This window comes from Centroberyx gerrardi, chromosome 23 (assembly GCF_048128805.1).
Source record: "Centroberyx gerrardi isolate f3 chromosome 23, fCenGer3.hap1.cur.20231027, whole genome shotgun sequence".
NCBI classification, from domain to species: Eukaryota; Metazoa; Chordata; class Actinopteri; order Beryciformes; family Berycidae; genus Centroberyx; species Centroberyx gerrardi.
Genome location: NC_136019.1, coordinates 17333563 through 17354415, shown reverse-complemented (window position 1 = coordinate 17354415; position 20853 = coordinate 17333563). Strand labels below are relative to the sequence as shown.

The 20853-nt window shown below is 42.2% G+C and overlaps 4 protein-coding genes across 7 annotated transcripts; 1 reads left to right on the top strand and 3 right to left on the bottom strand.

Annotated features, from left to right (window-relative positions):
- Window positions 1-1090: 1090 nt before the first annotated feature.
- Window positions 1091-4921, top strand: LOC139910351 (prostaglandin D2 receptor 2-like). Of its 2 annotated transcripts, none has more exons than XM_071897618.1 (2): window positions 1091-1150; window positions 3082-4921. In XM_071897618.1, the coding sequence occupies exon 2, from the start codon at window positions 3162-3164 to the stop codon at window positions 4311-4313; it is 1152 nt and encodes a 383-aa protein (XP_071753719.1). In that variant the 5' UTR covers window positions 1091-1150; window positions 3082-3161; the 3' UTR covers window positions 4314-4921. The 2 variants fall into 2 exon arrangements, with proteins under 2 accessions (XP_071753719.1, XP_071753720.1); XM_071897619.1 differs by lacking the exon at window positions 1091-1150 and adding an exon at window positions 1784-1884.
- Window positions 4922-5478: 557 nt separating this feature from the next.
- On the bottom strand, window positions 5479-8565 carry LOC139910353 (G-protein coupled receptor 4). Its single transcript, XM_071897621.2, has 3 exons — window positions 8436-8565; window positions 7441-8311; window positions 5479-6741 (listed from the first exon to the last, which is right to left on the bottom strand). Exons 2-3 carry the CDS (start codon window positions 8019-8021, stop codon window positions 6321-6323), a joined length of 1002 nt encoding a protein of 333 aa, XP_071753722.1. The 5' UTR covers window positions 8022-8311; window positions 8436-8565; the 3' UTR covers window positions 5479-6320.
- Window positions 8566-10885: 2320 nt separating this feature from the next.
- Window positions 10886-18497, bottom strand: ugt5g1 (UDP glucuronosyltransferase 5 family, polypeptide G1). 2 transcript variants are annotated; one of them, XM_071897609.2, is made up of 3 exons: window positions 18449-18497; window positions 16399-18262; window positions 10886-13284 (listed from the first exon to the last, which is right to left on the bottom strand). In XM_071897609.2, exon 3 carries the CDS (start codon window positions 13279-13281, stop codon window positions 11695-11697), a length of 1587 nt encoding a protein of 528 aa, XP_071753710.2. In that variant the 5' UTR covers window positions 13282-13284; window positions 16399-18262; window positions 18449-18497; the 3' UTR covers window positions 10886-11694. The 2 variants fall into 2 exon arrangements, with proteins under 2 accessions (XP_071753710.2, XP_078147973.1); XM_078291847.1 differs by lacking the exon at window positions 18449-18497 and adding an exon at window positions 15341-15398 and having other exon boundaries at window positions 16660-16707.
- Window positions 18354-20692, bottom strand: LOC139910344 (placenta-specific gene 8 protein-like). 2 transcript variants are annotated; one of them, XM_071897610.2, is made up of 4 exons: window positions 20649-20692; window positions 20050-20191; window positions 19304-19488; window positions 18354-18832 (listed from the first exon to the last, which is right to left on the bottom strand). In XM_071897610.2, the coding sequence occupies exons 2-4, from the start codon at window positions 20165-20167 to the stop codon at window positions 18602-18604; spliced, it is 534 nt and encodes a 177-aa protein (XP_071753711.1). In that variant the 5' UTR covers window positions 20168-20191; window positions 20649-20692; the 3' UTR covers window positions 18354-18601. The 2 variants fall into 2 exon arrangements, with proteins under 2 accessions (XP_071753711.1, XP_078147974.1); XM_078291848.1 differs by lacking the exon at window positions 20649-20692 and having other exon boundaries at window positions 20050-20279.
- Window positions 20693-20853: the final 161 nt, after the last annotated feature.

Here is a 20853-nt window from a genome sequence, read left to right as displayed (position 1 = left end):
CTGAACATCTACTACTATTGCTACTACTCCTGTAAAGTGTGCACACCCTGCATATATGCTTTAAATTCATAGATCTGTGAACTGTGATCATCTGCTCTCCTGTAAATCTGTTAAAAAATCAACATAGTGAAAATTATTTTAAAGCAAGAGGAGCTTTGTTTTACCATAACAAAGACACTGTGTGTTAATTTCCACTGTTCTTTTTGTTGTGTTATCTTCAGTATGTTCTATTTTGTTGTAATTGTCTATTGTATTAATTTCAATATGCTCCATTTATTCTCTTGTTATCTGTATCCTATTCTTTAATGCCATAGTGAAATAATTTTTGATGTTATTTTACTGATGCTAGTAAATGAAGTGAAAAATAATAATAATAAAAGGATTATAAAAATTATATATAAAAAAAAGGATTGAAAAAAGTATGTTATTAGTACTTGGTACATATTGAAATTCTGCCTGTTTGTTTTTTTCTGGGTGGGAGATCAGGTGGAGGATGTGGTTTTGGGGTGAGGACGAAGTGGCACCTACTGCCGCTGTACAACCATAATTTGAAACATTTGAGTGTAGGACTGCACTGTAATGTCAAAGGCAGTTATGGTATTGAACAAAGTCCAAAAAAGCTTCTTAAACACCTTCCTGGTGCAAAAAAACAGTGATTTGTGCACATTTGTAATAGAAACATAATCACTTAGAGACAGAGAATTTTATATAAAATTTATATACAGTAAATTTTATATAAAAGAAGTCAAGAAAGACAAAATTGAACTGGAAATTGAATGGATTTGACAGTGTAGCCCACACAAATACAATTATAAAATAGGTAAAAACAAATTATATAAAAGTCTGACAGTAGAATTTGTTTAAAGAAGTGATTTTGCCAGCATATTCTCCTTAAGCAGTGCGCTCCAAAGCCTTGGGGCCCTACTAGTACGTTGACTCTTAAAGGTCCAATCAACTTTGGTTGGTTTGAGCCAGGAGGGCCCTCTTGAAGATGCCAGTGCTCTGTCTTATGAGAGGATGTTTTAAACTTCCTTTTGAGGTTTGTGACTTCCTATTATGTATGCTGTGTGGCTGGTGCTGAATACTGTGTGATATACAGTACAGTAACGCGACAATTACCTCATCGGACCTGCCACAAACAAAGAAACAAGTAAGTACTATCTTTGCAAGTATATGTCTGCACTGTAGCGCTGGAGGTAAAAAGAAATCTGCCAATGGCAGGAGATAATTTGATGATAATGATGTCACTTCTGGGTGGAATTTTTTCACTCCACTGGCAGATTTTCCACCTGCTCTAATAACAGTAAGATCTGTGCGCTTTTGCTTGAGTTCCCACCACCAGTGCAATACTTAGCAAATGACGGATCATTGGGCCAAACTAATTATTTTTCCACAAAGGGCTGGAAACTCTAGTGGTCTGTTTTTATTATTATAGTTTTCATCAAATATAAACATCTAAATCCACTGGAGATTTTTAGTATTTTTTCCAAATCTCTGTGTCAGTGGCTTAAAAAGATATTGGGCAGCCACATAATTTCCAACCCGAACACTTACATAACACTAGCCGAGCACTAATTTACTTAACAGAATAGGCCATACTTTATGAGTTATGCTTAATGAATCACTTTCAAGTTATAATTAGAAATCATATATTAGAGATGTTTTTGTAGCTTCAGAAGGGCTAAGTGAGCTCCAAGTGCATTGCAGAGAGGATGTGGGAAAGGTGAAAGATAGATAAGACTATGCTGCAATCTCAAATTCCCCTTTCAGAGATAACAAACAGCCCTTCAGTAGAGCTGCAGAGAGACGGAGAGGATTGTCAGATTTTAACTTTATGGGGTTTCAGCTCTTTGACCACCTGGATAATCTGTTTATGGAAATCTAGTAAGGTCCACTCTCACAACGCAATATTTGTAATTTCTTCAGAGTAGGTAGAAATGGATAGTCATTGGTCAGTGAAACTTATGCAGTTATTGTATGGATTGAGGTAAAATCGTGGTGGTCAATATTAACAGTCAATTGACTTTTACCTTAACATCCCTTTCTCATCCATACCGCAATCGCATTGGCACCAGAGATTTCCTAGAGAGCAGTTCAGCTCATCTGGATTGACAGTCAGTTTATTGTCTCAATTGTCTGTGGTTTACTTCGTATTGCTCTGCTGCCTACTTACAGACAGGCCTTTCTTTCTATAATTGCTCTGATCTCTGCCTAGAAAACAGCTCCAGCATCCAGAAAGTCAAAGTTTATTCAGTGTGAGCACTGCAGAAATGACTCACTTATGTTCATCTCGCCTCTGTCTTTTTCTTGTTCTAATATAGCTACATTGTGTTTGTGAAGCATCTGAAAATGTACCCCCGCTGAGAAGCCTAACTAGCCTGTGCTAAAAAAAAAATGAACTGTAATCATAGCATTAGGATAATCACAAATTTCAAATAATGCATTTTAAATGTCATGAACATACATTTGAACAAGTTAGCTGCCGCCTGTTTCACTTCCCTTATTGGACATCACCATGTATCACGTTTCAGGCAGAGGCTGCGGTGTCCGCTGGCCACAGTGAAGCTCATAGTCATTTTCTATGCAAAAAATGATCAAACTTCATCTTGCTATTAAAACATCCATAATGTTTTGGACAAAAATATTTGTAGGGGAGTCAAACAAATTCAGAAGGGAATGGAAGCCTATCTAAAAGAGCCTGGTGATGTCTATGCTTGCAAACATGGCAAACTGAAGTAATGCTTTAGTGGTGAGAATACTGAACTCAATAGCCATAAATGCCCTAATCTCAAAATTAAATGTATGGTTATTGAAGGAGATAACATAAGCTTCTGAATCATAGGCCTTTTTAATCATCTGTAACCACAGCTGATTAAGATATGTGATTGATGACCAAAACCTTCACTTTTCACCACTGAGCCCTGCCACCATCTTGTAACTAGAGACATTTTAATAGAAATAATTTTCTCTCCACATTTCTAAAATTATTCCATTTAAAAATGCTCTTGTTCTTTTTGGACTGATGTTGCCTCTTGAAATTGAAAATTGCCTAGGTGTAATTTCACATCATTTCTGTTGTAGATCTCAGCAGTGTGCAGCGAAAGGTTAAGTTAAAGGACATATCATCAACTGAGCAGGGCATCAGGACTTTTTCCCTCAAGATGACAGCCTCCAGCCCTGTCTACTGTCCTCTCATCCAGAGGATGGCCAATTTCAGCGGTGTGCCGTCCAACTCCACAGCCAAGATCAGTGCCTTGGGTGGGTTTACAGTGTGCCTCCATGGCTTGGTCTCTTCAATTGGCATCCTGGAGAACATCCTCATCCTGGGAGTGGTGGGCTTCCATATCCGCCGCTCCGTCATCAGCGTCTGGATCCTCAACCTTGCGGCCTCCGACCTGTTGGCCACTGCCTCCCTGCCCTTCTTCACCCTCTTCATGGCCCGTGGTGGCACCTGGACCTTGGGCACGACCTTCTGCCGCCTCCACTCCTCCATCTTCTTCCTCAACATGTTTGTCAGCGGCTTCCTGCTGGCGGCCATCTCTCTGGACCGCTGCCTGGTGGTGCTGAGACCCGTCTGGGCCCAGAACCACAGGAACGTCCGGCTGGTGGGGAAGGTATGTGGGCTGATCTGGGTCCTGGCTCTGCTCTGCACCATCCCCTTCTACCTGTTCCGTGATACCATTGATCAACGCAGCGGGAAGGTCCAGTGTTACTACAATTACGCTCGATTCCTTCCTCGTGGAAGCTTTGACCTGGCGTCTGTGTGCGAGCAGCGCCAGGAGGCCATGGCCCTCATGAAGCTGTTTCTAGCCTTCCTGATCCCCCTGATGGTCATCATCACCAGCTATGCGGCCGTTTCTGTCAGTTTGGCACGCCGAGGGTGCCGCCGCCCTTTCCGTTTTGTAAGGCTTGTGGTGGCTGTGGTTGTGAGCTTTGTGGTCTGCTGGGCTCCGTACCACCTCTTCAGTGTTATGGAGGTGCTAGTCCCTGATCGGTCGCCCTTACAGGGGTCTGTAGCCCGCGCCCTGCCTATTGCAGCGAGCATCGCCTTCCTTAACAGCGTTCTCAACCCCATCCTGTATGTGTTCAGCTGTCCAGACCTGTGCAGTAAGATAAGACAGTCTCTGGGTGCGGTGATGGAGAGTGTCCTGGCGGAGGATCTTGGGGATCTGGCCCGGCGCCGCAGCACCGCTCGCTCCTCTATCAGTACCAGCGAGGTCATGCTGAAGGGGAGGCCGTCCCTCCCCACCTCGAGCCTGAGAGCAGAGGAAGAGCAGGAGCAAGGACGTCCCCGCTCTGCTGTGGTCTACTGAGCTGAAAATGTCTTCCAAGTGTCCCAGTACAACCATTTATTTACAACGCTATTGTGCTTACCTGTCTCAGATCACCACAGCATAAATGTTATTTTCCCAAGAAGATTTAGTCAGCATTATGTTCTGAATATTCACACTGAGGTTGTACTTAGTATGCAGGTATTTACCTGAAAATTTGTAACTTGACTGTAGGAACTGATAAATTGATGACTGTAGTGCAACACACTGTACCACATTGTTACCTTGGCTGTGATGCTTGATGGATGTGTATTTGTTCATTTAAGATGTACACAAATTCACTCAGGGGTTTGAACCAGATGTATTGCTTGATAAGAGTTTAAACCACAGATGTGTCTCAGCAGACATTATCTGGGTTGTATGAACTGATGCAAACATCATATCATTAAAATCTTGACATGGAGGATGTTGTTGCTGTCTTTACGATTCCACCCATTGTGCAGACAGGAGAAAATAGACGTGTTGTATTTTCTACTACACACCTGCTTGAATGTACCAATCAAGATGTGATTCTAAAGCTGTGATGTCCATTTATGTAATGTCTGTACCTTTTTTTAAGTGCCAATTGTTTTCTTATTATGAAAACAGTAACACAAATAAACAAAGTTAAAAAAAAAACTTCTTGTTGCTGGTAGGCAGTTGAAAGGCCCACTCTAAAGTTGCAGTATGGACATTCAGATAAAATGCTGTCACCTCACTACTGGCTGTGTTTACATAGTGAATAATTTTTATTTTAGAAATTGACTGAGCTTTTGAAATGGAAGGAGAGACAGGGCTGTAGTCAAGACCACCTTAGTCAGCTGCAAGTCAATTCCAAGACAAGGTCTAGTCGATTTTGAGTCCAAAGGGGTCGAGACCAAGTCAAGATCGAGACCAGAGCAAATATGAGTCCTATTCAACAGCAAAATAAAACAGTGTACATGTCTTTTGAAATGTTTAAATAATGCTTAAGGAGCTTATTAAGGATCAACAGAGATGTAGATCTATCTGCTGGAGCTCTGTACTATACCTTTCAACATCCAACTAATTAATGCTTGGATTTGACTAATCAATGCATAGAAGTTTGAGGACTATTACATACTATACACAGGTGTAATCCTGTAGTTGTGTGTAGTGCTGGGGAGAAAATAAACAAAGACTGATCAGGTAGAGAGAAACATATCTTTGAAAATGTTATAATAATGGCTGAGACCAAGACAAGTCCTAGACATCAGAAAAGTGGTCTCAGAAAAGTACTACAACCCTGAGGACAGATGTACAGTATGTAACAGCAAAACATGAGATTAAACATGAGTTTGTAATCTTTGTAAACATTAGAGTGAAACGTAAGTGTATTTGAGTTAAAAATGATAGGTAAAGTTTTCTAAAAATAAAAACACACATTCCATATACTGGTCAAACTCTTCAAAAACATATCTGAACATACCCCCAAATTTAGTAGATAGATGGTCAAATAAATTCCAGGTTGTATCTATATGATGGCTGTGCACTGAACATCTCTACCTTGAAGCAGCAATGGGTATTATGCCAGACACAATCACAAAAGAGTGCATTTTTGTTATATATGAAACAAGAGATTTTCATATTTTTGGGAACTATTTTGAGTGTATTGTAACAGTTCAAGTCTCTATCCCTTTATTGTGTTCTGTATGGTAGACACCAGTGTTTCTCTGAGAACTGTATTCTTGTCAGGGTGGAAAAGCTGCTGAAACAGCATTTAGATGGGATACTAAAACTCTCCATCGAAAACCCCAGACTAATGAAATTCTTTTAGGTGGGATGGTGGCTCTTTGAGGCATCCCATCTATTCAATGTTAGGGGAAACTCTGCTACACACATACATTTCCACTGGGTGGCACAATTGCATCTCTTTCGCTATGATTGAATAACAAGGGGAGTCTGTTCCATGAGCAAAGAGTTCAAAAGAAGATGTGACTGAAAAACAGCCTTTCTTGCTCTTGCTCTCCCTCTCCCTCAGTTATAACCAACTCATATTCCTTGAAGGTCTCTTCCAGTCACAGTCTCCCCCTGGGTGTCTTTGTGAGCTCTGGGGTTGAGGGTGACCGGTTTACGGGTGCTGTGCCCCTTTCCCACGCAGGGCAGGGACCTCCGCAGCTCCAGCCGGGCGTCGGGGCACAGGAAGATGTAGAAGAGTGGATCCAGCAGGGTGTTGAGGCTGGTCAGGCCGTAGCACAGTCGGTAGGTAAGGAAAATGGAACGCTCCAGTCCACACGGCTCGTCGGTCAGCAGCAAGGACACGAACCTGTAACCCCCCACCAGGTGGTAGGGTCCAAAGACCACGATGAAGTTGACGGTGATGACGACCAGGATGCCCACGATTTTGTGTCGCTCGTGGTCGGAGACAGAGGGCGATCGTTGGAGCGTCACCCCAATGTGGGCCGAGGTGTAGCTGAGGGGAGGAAGCAGAAATGCAGAAGAGAACATGGTGTGTTATACACTGAATGTACAAAATATTAGGAAGACTTTTAAGTACACTGATGAGGTGAATCCAGATGAAAGCCATTATCCCTTATTGATTCCCCTTATTAAATCTCTACCGGTCACAAAGGAGGAGATGTAGATAAAGAGAAGCAGACGAGTTAGAGAAGGGACAACTAAAGTGTGGATTGTACAAAAGGGGCTGCAACTCAAAATTGTACAATATTTTGTAAATTCAGTGTAGTTGGAAACAGTAATGCTATATTTCTTGTCGCAGTGCTAGGAGTAATTTTGCTTTTGGTTCCATGCACACAGTTTTAGTCCAAATTTTGTTTCCGCTGCAAGTTGCAACTCTAAAATTGTTGTTCTAGGGAAACATTTTCTAAATTGTTTGCCTGCTTCTAATTTAATTTTACATTATTTTCTATCAATGATGGAAATGTTCTTGCAGTCGTGTCCCTCCCCTTTGAACACTGCTGAATAAATATAGGGGAAACACTGGATCACTTACATCAGTTAGACATGAAAGAAAGTGTGGTGCATTGGAGAATAAAAGTTTGAACACAGGACCATCATGGAGACACAACACAATATTCTATGTAATAGAGCAGAACAAAATAGAGTAGAATAGCCTAGAATAGCCTAACTGGGGAACTTGGGGTGAACTCACCCCAGTATGGCACAGGGCAGCAGGAAGCCGAGGGCCACGGTGGCGATCTTGAAGTGGGCGTATCTGGGGCTGACGGGGTACTGCTCCAGACACAGCAGCCTGTCGGAGTCAAACACCGAGGGCAGCAGCCCACACAGGCAGAACAGGAAGGTGAGGGTCCACACTGCCACTCCCGACACTGCCGCCACCCGCACGGTCCGCACCCCACGGCTGCTCAGCGGGTACACGATGGCCAGGCAGCGGTCCAGCGCTATCAGGCACAGGAACATGACGCTGGCATAGACGTTGACGTAAAACACGTAGCCCACCAGCTCGCAGGCCGGCCGGCCGTAAGGCCAGCGGTGCTCACCCTGGAGGTAGAGGATCCACAGCGGCAGGGTGAGCAGCTGGAGGAGGTCGGACAGCAGCAGGTTGAGGATGTAGACCAGCTGGCAGCCACCCCCGCCCGAGCGTCCCAGTTGGTACAATCCCCAGAGAGACAAAAGGTTGCTGGGGAGACCCAATGAGAAGATCAGGCCGTAGATGTAGGTCAGGCCAACTGTATCGGTGTCCAAGGGGAGGTTGCAGCTGTCATTGGACATGTCTCTGCTGGTCAAACACCTTACATGGGAATCCAAAATTGACTTCACTCAGACAAGAGCTGATACTCACAGATGGTGTGGGAATGCCCATTCATTCACACAAGCAAAAGAAAAAATGAAGTGTCAATAGGTGTTTTCAGGTACATTAGTCTACTACTCGCAATTTATCCATAGTGTAATATTCATAAATGCTGGCTGCTGTGGGAAAGGTAAGGTTCAGCTTTTGTGCTGTCAGTCAACTGGTCTTCAAATGATCCAGGATCCATCAGAGAAGTCAAACACCTGGAAAGCTGATAGCATAAAAAAAGTATCTTCAGTTCTGAGCATCACATAGCTGGAATATCAACAGGTGCATGAGAAACTAAGCCTTTTAAACCACAGTCAAGCAAACTATCTCCAAGTTTTTTCACTCACCTCTCACGGCTCTGAAATGGATAGAGAGTTTGTTCCAGAAAACTGCGCTCCCCGCTCTGCAGCTGGCTGACCTGTGCCTGAGAAGTGTTGTCACGTTGGGAACACGGCGTCTTAACCAGGCCTTGTCTATTCTGTGATCGTTTCCTCCACAGGAAACCCACTTCTTCAGTTTTAAAGGCAACATCCTGAGGCAGGAGAACGCCTTTCTACCCCAGAACAAAAACACCGCTCTCTCTCTCTCTCTCTCTCTCTCTCTCTCTCTCTCTCTCTCTCTCTCTCTCTCTCTCTCTCTCTATAACTCTCGCTCTCTATCTCCAGTACAGGACAGGATGACTGAGAAGGACAGGGGCTGTTGTGAGGGGAGGAACTGATGAAGAGTGACCACTAATGCCCTACAGATCATTCTGGCCACGTGCCATTTAACACATTAACCCTTTACTAAACCGTCTTTTAACATCAAACATGATTATGCACATTATTTCACTACACACATTTTATTCTTTGTTTTCATTTAGCAGTTTTAGGTGTGTTATTTTCTATAAGTGAATGAGAAATTCAATCTTTACTGCCTGTCCCGCCCAACTTGTTAAATATGTTGATGTTGTTGTACATGCGTGTGTGCGCGCGCGCGCGTGTGTGTGCATATGTGTGGGAATGTATGTGCACATGTGTGGGTCGATGCTGAAGTTATCGAGTTTTAAATGTGTTTTTATTTATTTTTCTCCCTCTGTTGCATTGTGAGATGTTTCATTAAAGACTAGATGGCACTCACCTAAACAGCACATACCTCCGCCAACGCTATATGACTGTCAACATATGCTAATTCCACATATCAGATTTTCACCAGAAGTTAATAATTTCTTCCATGCCACATTACCAACTTGTTTAATATTTTCATGACTGGACCTGAAATGGGACAGGAGATATGCCTATTCAAATTCTAGCCACTTTTAAGCATTTTAGCCTATTATCACAACACCATCTGGCCAATCAGCTCTATATCTATTCAGTTTCTATTAGGGCTGCCCTTCTGCCACTGTACCAAGTTTGGGAAAAAATGTCAGGGTGGTTATGTGTAAACCGGTAATGAGCTCTACAGTGCTCCCATGTTGTTTGATTGGGCCAATAATGGAGGGTTTGCTTCTTCTTATGTCTGCTGAGAGACACATCAAGTTTGATGGTGTTGCATGAATCCGTTCTGAAGTTATATGCGTTTTTATGAGAAGCCACGCCCACTGCCACACACCCCTTTGGCCAATCGGTGTGAAAAGTTAATCAGTTCTTCCTTGCACCATGACCAAACTTTCCCCAAAGTTTCATGCAAATCCGTTCCTAACTTTTGGAGTTATCCTGCTAACAGACAAACAGAGAGAGAAATGTGAAAAGAAAAAAAATGTGAGAAAAGACAAAATGCCAAGGAAGGTGAAGAAAAGGCAAAGGTAGATTGAAAAATCATTAAACAGTTTATTGCTGCATTCGTAGAAATGTTTGATTTGGTGTGGGCTGATAACACTGGTATAGAACTCTAACGAGAACGTTCTCACCCACTGTACATCAGCTCCCTCTTACATGGGCTCCACCCTTAAATCTCGAGCCACCCTCCCCACATGGCACACATCATCTCTCCAAGATTTTAAAATTAAAAGCTAATCTTGACCAAGCAGGTCTTTCTGAAAAACCATGCAAGTCCTCTATGTTGCCCAACCAGGCTACCAAAAACAACAAACAAAAGGTCAACAACAATGTCCAAACCAATGCGACCGTCGTCAAGACAAATGTCACTGCTGTGCCAAAACAGGCCACTGGGCAAAAGACTGTAGACAAAAACACAAACTACAATCTGGCTTCCAACAACAGCAACCTAACTCAGTGCCTTCTGCCCCCCCTCAAACTAAATGGTCCATGACAGCACCTAGAGGACCAAATCAAGCATAGGGGCCACCCAACAGCATCCACTCCACTAGTACAAGGTTCACTGATTAAACTCTCTAATACACCAGAAGAAAAACCTGTCACTGAGGCTGTAATGGGTAATTCTTGTATTAGATTTTAGTTGATTCTGGCGCATTCATGTGCATTTATTAATTTCTTAATTTTCTCTATCAGGGCTGAAAACATAACCCCTGTCCAACTCTGTTGGCAGAGGTAAATGTCAACCCAGTTTGTTAAATATGTGTGCATGCCTGATTTGTTGCTTGTTTGTGTGTGTGTGTGTGTGTGTGTGTGTGTGTGCGTGTGTGTGTGTGTGTGTGTGTGTGTGTGTGTGTGTGTGGGTGTGTGTTTGTGTGTGTGTGGGAGAGGCGATTGACAACCCAAGATTAGGACCAAACAAGAAAGAGCAGACAAACATAGAGTTCAATAGAACTGGACACAAATTGTACTGATTTTTCTCGAATAAAATTAGATCAGTCTATAGGTTGCAAAAAAAGGATTTATTAAAATTGATTACACAAAAAAATATTTTTCCTCAGCTGAAAAAGATTGATCTCATTAAAAGAATAGTTCACCCAAAACATGAAGTTTGTTAGTCCATATAACACACCTGGACCTTGCCAACACAACTTTGTAGCATCGTTCTCCAAAAAAAAAGTCAAGAGCTGTATGGAGTAATTTTATGGATATTTTCTGTTCTTTTTCTGCTCTTTTCGGAACTCTAAAGATCGATCCCCGAAGACTTTGTTAGACTTTTATGGACTAACAAACTTCATCCGGTGTTTCAACTGGCATGATGACTGAATTTACATTTTTGGGTGAACTATTCCTTTAAAACAGTCCTCTCTGTGGACATTGCATGTGGGCAATTTACCCGGAGTGAACTTTGCGCAGGCACTGGAGATAAAAAAATCCTGCACAATTGAAATTGTTTGGGGAAGAATGGGTATGTTGAGACAATGGGTGTTAGGCAGTATTTTTACAACATGGTTTCAAAGGGAGGAGGGTCTAATCACTCATTGTGTGTTTCCTTAAAAATATCTCCAATCTGAGGTTTGATGAATAATCCAAGGTGAAGTTTACCCTGTGGGCAAATCAACTGAACAGAATTTTCCACCAGTTTTATTGAATTTCATGGAGATATTACATTGTTTCTAATGCTGTAGATGTGCTACCTTTCTAATGCTTTTTTACTATCACCACATGTGTATATTAGTCTCTGATTTATTTTTGTGAGTCATTTTTGGGATATCTTATTACAAAATTAACAGTTATATTTATGTTCAAGTTTTAATTGTAATACAATAATAAGCAGCATTCTGAGTTTTTACTCAACTTTCGTCTTCCTCCTGCATCTCCGGCAGCAGAGCAGGCTACAGACAGAGACTGAAGCCCAGAGAAAGGCCCCGCTGAGGGCCACGAGCAGCACTGCCACATCCAGGCTATGGTAGGAGTACCAGGGCACGCTAAAAGCTGCAGAGCGCAGGTGGGCTGCTCCTTTGTTCCTGATAACATACTCAATCCAAAAGATGGCGGTGTCCATAGGGGACAGTGGTCGGTCATGGTGCAGCCGGGAGAGTCGCTGCATGTTGTGGCGGTAGGAAGGAGTCTCCAGGATGTCCCTTAGGGCCCCCAGGAAGTCCTCTCTGGTGAGTGAGCTGGCCTCCACTACCCGTGCTGCTCCACGCACCTTCAGCCGGATTAGGTTGTCAAACTGGTCAAAGAGGAGTGGTAGGCCCAGAACAGGAACACCGTGGTAGATGGCCTCATACACGCCGTTGGTGCCTCCATGGGCCACAAAGGCACGAGTCTTGGGGTGTCCCAGGAGGTCGTTCTGAGGCAGCCAGTTCACCAGCAGGGTGTTGTTCCCCAGGGATGAAGGCCTCTGACCTGGGTACCTCCACACCACCTTCTGAGGGAGCTGAGCAAAAGCTGCGGCGATGGCCTCTGTGACCTCCCTGGGCAAGGCCGACACCAACGTCCCCAGAGACATCACCACCACCCCATGCTCCCCGGAGCTCTGCATGAAGGCCTCCAGCTCAGCAGGGAGGGGCCGGGCCTTGCTGCACTGGAAACCCGCTATGTAGACCACATTGGGCATGGTGGGCCGGGGGAACTCAAAGACAAAGTCCGCCCTCACCAGCCAGATATCAGCTGAGCGCTGCATAGAGAGGAAATCAGTTCCAGGGGGAAAGTGGCGCTGCAGCAGATCTGAGTAGTCAGGATTAATGTAAACGTACTGTTCAAAAACACTATAAAGGTAATGCAACATGTTCTTTGTCCTTTCCAGAAAGTCCATCTGATCATGAAGTTCTGTACCTGACACAGGGACATAGGAGAGAGGAGAGGGAGCCATGCTGAAATGGCTTTCTCCATTATTGATCCAGCGCACATTGAAGACCATTGGCAGCTGAAGGTAACTACCCAGAAGGACCCCAATCGGCAGACCAGGGTCAGTTAACATTAAGTCATACTTGGCATCTTGCAGCATCTTCATAAAAACAGGGTCATCAAACATTGTGGCAGCTGCTCTGGCACAGATATCATGGCCCTTGTCCAGCATGGACGTGATCTCAAACTGTTGGCAGAAGGAGCGCGTGAAACTTGGCAACTTGCGGCATTCCATAACCCTTTGCAGCATGTGATTGTAGAAGTCCAAATCCGCCTCATCCTCCAGCATGCGCACATGAACAGAAGTATAGAAAGAAGAGTTATTACGGATGTACCAGCTCTTGGCAGAGTGTAGCACAGTGATGCTGTGGCCTCTGGAGTGCAGCTCTCTGAGGAGCACCTCCATGTTGATCCAGTGGCTGCCATCGATGGGCACTACCACAATCCTGCTGCCATCGCAACAAGTGGGTCTGTGTGTCAGGAAGCAGAGTGCAAACAGGAATAGAGGGATCGCGCTTGACATTTCCTGGGAGAGAACAAAACAACAGATAGGGGGTAGATTTAATTTGATTTGTAAACTTGTAAATACACAGTAACGCTTTACATTAAGTACATAATATAACCTTCGTAATGCCTGAATAAGAGCTTTATAATAGCTACATAACATGAATTTAACCCTTATGTCAGCTCACCTCGTGCTCATGTAATGCTTATGTCATTTAAAAAAAACAATCCCATAATCCTGTACTGGGCTTTCACTTAGCCATGAAAATATGTTATGAAGCTGTTTTTCTGACATGGTATGCTGTTTGTTGAACGCACCACCCTTTTGTTTTACCATCCTTTCAATTTGGTTCTCCTCCTCTTCTTTTGTGCTAACAGTCTAAATTCAGCCAGGGAGCTAGCTTATTAGCCACCTTATTAGCTAGTGATTGTTGAATGGTACCAGATGTGTTGCTATAGTGTTACATAACACACAGTGGAACTTATTTCCTATTGCAGCCAAGGTTAAGTTATCTCACAATAGTGGTAGGCCTATATTTTGTAGCATAGAGAATATTGTTCCAGAGAAAAGTTCTTATCATTGGTGTAACAATGCAAAGTCATTAGAGTCAATAGAAAAGTGTAAGCTGCATTATGGTTATGATACAACACACACACACACACACACACACACACACACACACACACACACACACACACACACATACACACACACAGAGGAGAGAGAGAGATGATTAAGGTCGGCATGCCCTGTGGAAATAACTAATAATTTATATAGCACTTATAAAAACAGAGTTACAAAGTGCTTCACAGGAATAAAAGAGAAGTAGTAATAGTGGGAGGAAAAGATACATGACAAAGTACAATACATAATGCAAAGTTAAAAAACAGCAGAAAATGATGATAAATAAGCAACATTCAATAAGCAAGAAAAACTAGTTACAGTCTGTTATAGACAAGACCTTGGTGAATTTCTACTTATAAAAATGCTGTTTTTTGTGCTGAGATTATGAAATATGAATATGCCATTTCTCACACTGTAACCAAGGACAACCATGGACAAGAAACATCTACAATGATATTCATACAAGGGTTGGCTGCAATATCAGTGGCATTTTAATTCACCAATGTGTAATGCTTTTGGGAACAGCGTCACAAAATGAAGAACCACAATATTCAAGGAGCAGCTAGGCCTATATACCATTTTGGTAAATTTGAAAAATACTACAATTAGAAACACTACTACTGTCTACTACTCCTTCTATCAGTTGAATAAGGCTACAATAAATGCAATAATGACTCAATTACTAAGCGCTAGCACACTCTATTCGTACATGGTGTCTCCCGACCAAGCCTACATACAGCTTATATATATATATATATATACAGTTTATAGCTGTCAGATGCTCTGTTTAAAGAGGTGATGTGGTAGCTACCTCATCACCCTACTGAACTGAAGTATTCAGTAATGATTGCACAACTTACTACATTAATGTAGTACTGTTATCATACTAATAATTACTTGTTATCACCAGATAACTGAGAAATTACACATTATAATGTGTTATTGTGTATGTGTTATATATGTTACGTGTTATTACCAGAAATTACCAGTTACTTCCATTACATTTTAAGGTGCTCAACACAAATGTAATGACTTTAATGAGGTAAAAAGGCATTTTAGTAAATTACTATTGTTTTACATATTATTATGGTACAATGAGGGACAATTAATTTGTAAGAAAATGTTAAAAGTTGGACTAATATGTTTTTTCGCAAGTCAAACATCCTCTTTCTGATAGAATGTTAATGGCAAATGGATACTTGAAAAAACAGACATCACTGTGTTCAAAAGGCACCCATTTCGAGGAATGACTCCCACATAGGGCTGATTCACTCTTTAGGGAAAGTTAATGGGGAGAATTCAGAATGACAACATGTTCAATACATACCAGCAAAAGACTGAACCAAACCTTTTTTCTAACACTGTTTTTGTGGTGAGACATAAATGTACATGAAAGACATAAAATGTTTCTGAAAAGGTGTTTAGGTAAAAATTGAGTGAATCGCGGTCTCACCTTGTTCCTTCTGTGTCATCTGTGTCAAAATCCCGAGGTTGGGCTTGAATTCCAGGTGCTATATGGGCAACATACAGACCAAGACACTATGTTCATTCTTGTGTTTCCACATAGCTTGCTTTTACACACAGGCCTTGCTGTACTGGACCAAAGTCCAGTTTGAGGATTATGGCTAGCTCATAATCAGGTCTAAGTGGCGTAACTAAGAGAAAAGGTCACACTAGTAAATAATAATAGGATCATAGTAGAATATGTTACTCTGTGTACAAAAGTGTTTAAAATATTTGGAACACCTTCCGATCCATGTCTAAATTGTCTCATGGCTTGGAAACCTATTTCCTGTATGGAAATAGGTGGTGTTCCTAATATTTTGCCCGCTTAGTGTATTGTTTAGTCTCATTACCTTGTTGCATTGTTTGATAAAACCACCTTGAATAAAAGCCTAAACATCAGAAGTGCTGACAGTTTATGTTTAAGCTGACTACAGGAACATTTCATTGATTGAAGTAAAAATGTTGCATGCAAGACTATACTTGTCCTATGATGCAAAACTATGCACTGACTGTGCTGTGGGAAGAGGGAAGGAGAGGAAAGAAAGAGTGAGCGAGGACTGACAGGCTGCATTCACTCCACAGGCCTTCATGCTCAATTCTGAATTGCTGCTCATTTCAGATTTTTTTGGATGACTGGTCATATCTATTCTATGATGTAACCCATATCTGATACCAATATAAACTGACAGGGATGTCGAAAAGACAGAGTGGTGTGCAGAGGAACAAAAACAATAGACAGATCAGATCCATTTTTGCACCTATGCTTTTCTTTCCCATTTTCTTGGGTCAACCATTTCACTCCAAATTGTTTACAACACATTTCAGTATCAGTATGTGCCTTTGAGTTTTGACTGAATTGAAGCGTCTCCGCAAATACCGATCAAGTCGGCTATTTGGCTTTGTTTCTATTGTTGTGTCTCGTTGTCCTCCATGCTAACACTGGCTCAGCCAAGCTGCTGTGGGTGCTAAAATTATGACAATTGTGAATGACATAGATTTACTCACTGACAAATTCTAATTGCAGCATTCAAGTACAAGTCACATGTCGGGTTGCATGCCTCAGATGTCCGTGGTACAGATCGAAAATGTAAAAATGTGACTCCATTCAGCTTTTTGTCGTTCACACTGATCGGAAAACATCAGCTGCAGTGTGAACGTAGCCAAAGAGCATTGGAGGGGAGTGGCAGGGAAAGAAGGAAGGAGCGAGGGAGGGAGGAAACGGCAAGGTCACAGTGGAGGGAAAATAAAGTGAGCTGGGGTGATTACAATAACAGCACGAGTCACTGCTGAACAGCCATATCAGCGAGCCGCAGCCTTCCCCTCCTCTCTCCTCTCCCTCTGTGGAGTTATGTAAACCCAGGCTGTGGAACAACAGAACCTCAAAGTAACAGTGGACCGCAGGGAGGAGGCCACCCTGCTTCACATTCAGTAGTCATGACTGGAGTGGCTCTAGAGACCATATATTCATGCATTTACCAGTGCTGTACATCACTGAGCTTTGACACAAACACACCACACACACAATAAATTGCATAGGTTTAAATACTAAATAGCTGTAGCATGTATATATTGAAATGACATCGAATGTTACAGAAATTTCAGTTTCTCCAGTTTGTATGTATAGCGGCTTTGCAGTTGCCTCACACATCTCCTAGCAATCACGTTAGTCGTGGAGGTCCATTGGAGAATTGGCTCGGCACATATAATGACTAAATATATAACAACCAGGCTAGAAAGAGACATACCTGAAAAAAGGTGTTGAGGTGTGTGTGTAGGGCAATTCATTTGTTACAAACAGTGCTGGAAATGGCCAGATTTTCTGGGGGGACCCTACATGGAGATCCCAGGTATCATCATACAGAAAACCAATATTTCTATATCAAAAAGAAAACTCTTCACAGACCGTCCCTACTTCTGTAAAAGGCTTTATGCATTTTGCCCTGTTTGACTTCTGCCACATCACTGTGAACTTTACAACTAGACAGATATGAAGCTCACCCCATTGACCTCTGTATCTGAAAATTCACTATCTCTCTGAATACTTTTTGTGCAGTGAATCTGAAATCTCTCATAAAAGCACCTATTGGGCTGTGCAGTGATGTGCATGGGTACACACTCACTCACACATACACACACACATACACACACACACACACACCCACACACACACACACACACACACACACACACACCTGTTAATCTACTTTCTATCTGCTTCTATCTGTTCTTGACTTATGCAAGTATATATTATGTGTGTTCCTCTTGTATCAGGCACTCTTGTACTGGCTGCAGCCAATTGCTGCAGCCAGTAAGAAAATTCTTCCAGATTTTTGGTTGTACCTCTGAGCTAGATTGCAAAATGTCAATTATTCATCTGGTTTGAATTTAGAATTGCTTTATAAATTCCATACTCAGAAAAATAAACAAAGTTCTGATTATTCTAAGGCGGAACTCCATTCCCCTGTGAATTCTACTACCAGGACACCGTTGAGGTGCGTTCCGGCCCATTTCCAGCACTGATAAGTAAAAGTGAATAGTCTGATTTGGTCGATTTGTTTCCAAATATAGGTTACTGTGACACAATACACTGTCTTGTCTTTACCCCTCTTTGGTCTCTACACCAAAACACTCTGAGTTGGAGCTTGAGAAGAGTCAGCTCAGTTAACCTGAACAAACAGCTGGTGTTTGGCTTTGTTAGCTAGCTAACTAGCCAGCACGCTAATTTAGCAAAGCAAACAATGTTAATATGTGTTAATATGCAACTACCAGCCACCACTAATGCTACCTTCTACTCAGATGTGTTTACACCAAGATGGTGATGTTTAACTGAACAGATACTATGGTTAGCTAGCTAACAAACTGATATTATCTAAACACAAAATTGATGTATCAGTGGTGAAATGATCAATTCCCAGTCAAAAACAGCACAGAAATTAACCATGTCTATTGAATTCTTTTGAGATGGCCAAGTATGTTTAGAAACAGCTTTTCACAACCACTGTTGCCCAAGAGCTGAGGATCTCCAATATGGCTGCCAGAAGGTACGTTACATCACTGGGAAGCCCTTTATAGAGGCAGAAGTAGCACATTTTCACTAAAGTTTGACACTCATGAGCTGAATACCGCTTCTACTGAATAGATTGCATAATAACACATAACATGCAGAGGCCTAGGCAATAAATTTGTGACATTTTGGGAGCGTGAGAGGTCACATGATCCTGGAGGTCAGGACACCCTGAGTGGCAGGTGAGGAGATCATCGTCTGGGAGGTGATGACCCCTGGCTGGGTGGTCACTATAATTGGTTGGGCAGCCATCATAGTGGGCTGGGCATTGATTACAGTGAGGGTCTGGCTGCGTCTCTTGATCTCCCTGGCCATCTGGCACCAGGAGCAGATGTTGCAGAAGGTGGCGTATACACAGTCACCTGCCATGTCTCCCTGAGAAAAGAGACATAGAGAAGAAATAAAATAACAGCATTGTAAGAGAAAAAAAAAAGAGTAATGCGAGCCTACTTATGCTTATTCCTAGAAACCGTATGACTTTGATAAATAGGCCTAATCGAAAAGGAATGAATGCAAGTCCCTCTACAGAAGGGACGTGGTGGAATGTAAACTCACCTAAATTCATCTGGATTCTGCCAAGCTGTTTAATTTCGTAAGTGTACCCAGCTTTTTAGGCTGACATAAATCTTTGTGATGTAGAATGCAGAGTATACATTATTGTAAGTAGCATCAAACTGATGTAAGTTACATGAGGATATGGGATAGTTTTTTTAAGGGGACAAACTATAAATTAATGCTTTTCTGACATTTATTTCATTTATATTGGTGGTTGTTTGCCTATTTACCACTACATCACTGCTTTACAGGTCAAAAAGACTTCCAAATTCTTCCTTTCTCTAAACTCACCTGGATGCCGTAGCGGCTACGCACAGCAACCCTCATGGACATGGACACAGGCGGGATGCATGATGGGACTAACCCCATCTGGAGGGTGGTCCACAGCACGTCCAACAGGGGGAGACAGAAGCACTCTCCAAACTCTGAGGTGGTGCTGCAGGCGAAGCAAGGGAAGCACCAGTAGGCAAAGCAGCCTGATAAGGCGGAAAGTGGAACAGGGATTGAGATGATTGAGCACTGATAAAGGGCTTTATCTCACGATACAGTAACAAGGATTCTTTTGTTTTGTCCAACACATACAGTCATTCAATTCTTCAAAGCAGACCTTCCACTAAAATACGGCAAATCGTTAGTACATTCTAAATTGACGATTTTAACACTAGAAAAGCTAAACTACCGACAACTGACTACTGCTTTGCATTTTAGAATGAAAATATCTCAGATATCAAAATGTTCCTCCATAACCTTCTACTTTCTGTACAATCTTCTCCTCTTTCAATTGATGGCTTGTTGACCTTCTCTTAGAAAATCCATTGTCCTTTTCCTAGTGTTAAATCAATCAACAGCAAATACAAAAGCTTGTACATGGGTAAAAAAAGGTATTAGCAAATAATCTGAATTAGTCATAGCCCAATGAGTTTAAAAACCAGCCCACACAGATCTCACTTTGACAGAATTTGCGTGTGCCAGTGCAAGGCAAACAGATACTGAGGTGCAATGAAAACAAATGAGGAGCCGCAGAGAAGGACACTTACAGACTTGTAAGTCATCAAAGCAGCCACAGATGCTGGTGCTCCACTGGTTAGAATGGATAGCGATCAGAGACGGAGCCTGATGAGGCTGCTGGCTGTTGATGATCACATTTGTTGCCATGGTCGTCTCTCAAATAAGGAAGGCCTGAAATGTGAAAACAACACAGAATTTTTTTTTTTTCTCATGGGATTCTTCTTACTTTCGTTGCACTTCTCAAAGTTGACTTCAAGCCCAAATAACTGAACAAAGCTCCCGGCACGCTCGCTCGTACAATACTTTTCCTTCCTTCAATTGTGCTGTAACATGATATGGCTCATTTTAATCTCCTTTACAGTATTCACACCATTTACTCAGACGGCTACCATGTATTATCACTGGATGACAGCTGTTTACTCTTAATCAAAACACATTTTTTCCAGGAATTTCACATGAACCTGAAAGTAGGGTTAATGTAAGTCTTCTTAACCCTTATATTTTCAGGGACAACTGTTGAAACAATCATTTACCTTCCTCCACTGACCAGCTATTGTTTTCCAAATAATTTAATTTGCTATAATCTTGCATTTATTTTGATTTTAATGTTCATTTGAGAAACACTCACCTGATGTTGAAAACTCAGTGGACACAGGCTTGGTCAACTGCACTATGGAGCAAAGTTGGCATTTAGCACTTCAAGGAAGAACTTAGCTTTGGCACAGTGATGATTTGCATGTGTGTGGTTTGCATGTGAGTGAGCATGCAGAGGTTCACTGCAATGCATTTGATCAACTTCACAGTGAAAGGCTATACTAAGAATGCTATCAAGA

Excerpts from the sequence above, each read along its gene's own strand:
- LOC139910353 (XM_071897621.2), bottom strand. The coding sequence starts at position 8,021 with ATGTCCAATGACAGCTGCAACCTCCCCTTGGACACCGATACAGTTGGC. Across the intron at positions 6,742-7,440 it reads CTGCCCTGTGCCATACTGGG|CTACACCTCGGCCCACATTG; the intron begins GTGAGTTCACCC and ends TCCTCCCCTCAG.
- ugt5g1 (XM_071897609.2), bottom strand. The coding sequence starts at position 13,281 with ATGTCAAGCGCGATCCCTCTATTCCTGTTTGCACTCTGCTTCCTGACA.
- LOC139910351 (XM_071897618.1), top strand. The coding sequence starts at position 3,162 with ATGACAGCCTCCAGCCCTGTCTACTGTCCTCTCATCCAGAGGATGGCC.
- LOC139910344 (XM_071897610.2), bottom strand. The coding sequence starts at position 20,167 with ATGGCAACAAATGTGATCATCAACAGCCAGCAGCCTCATCAGGCTCCG. Across the intron at positions 19,489-20,049 it reads CTTTGATGACTTACAAGTCT|GCTGCTTTGCCTACTGGTGC; the intron begins GTAAGTGTCCTT and ends CCGCCTTATCAG. Across the intron at positions 18,833-19,303 it reads GTAGCCGCTACGGCATCCAG|GGAGACATGGCAGGTGACTG; the intron begins GTGAGTTTAGAG and ends CTCTTTTCTCAG.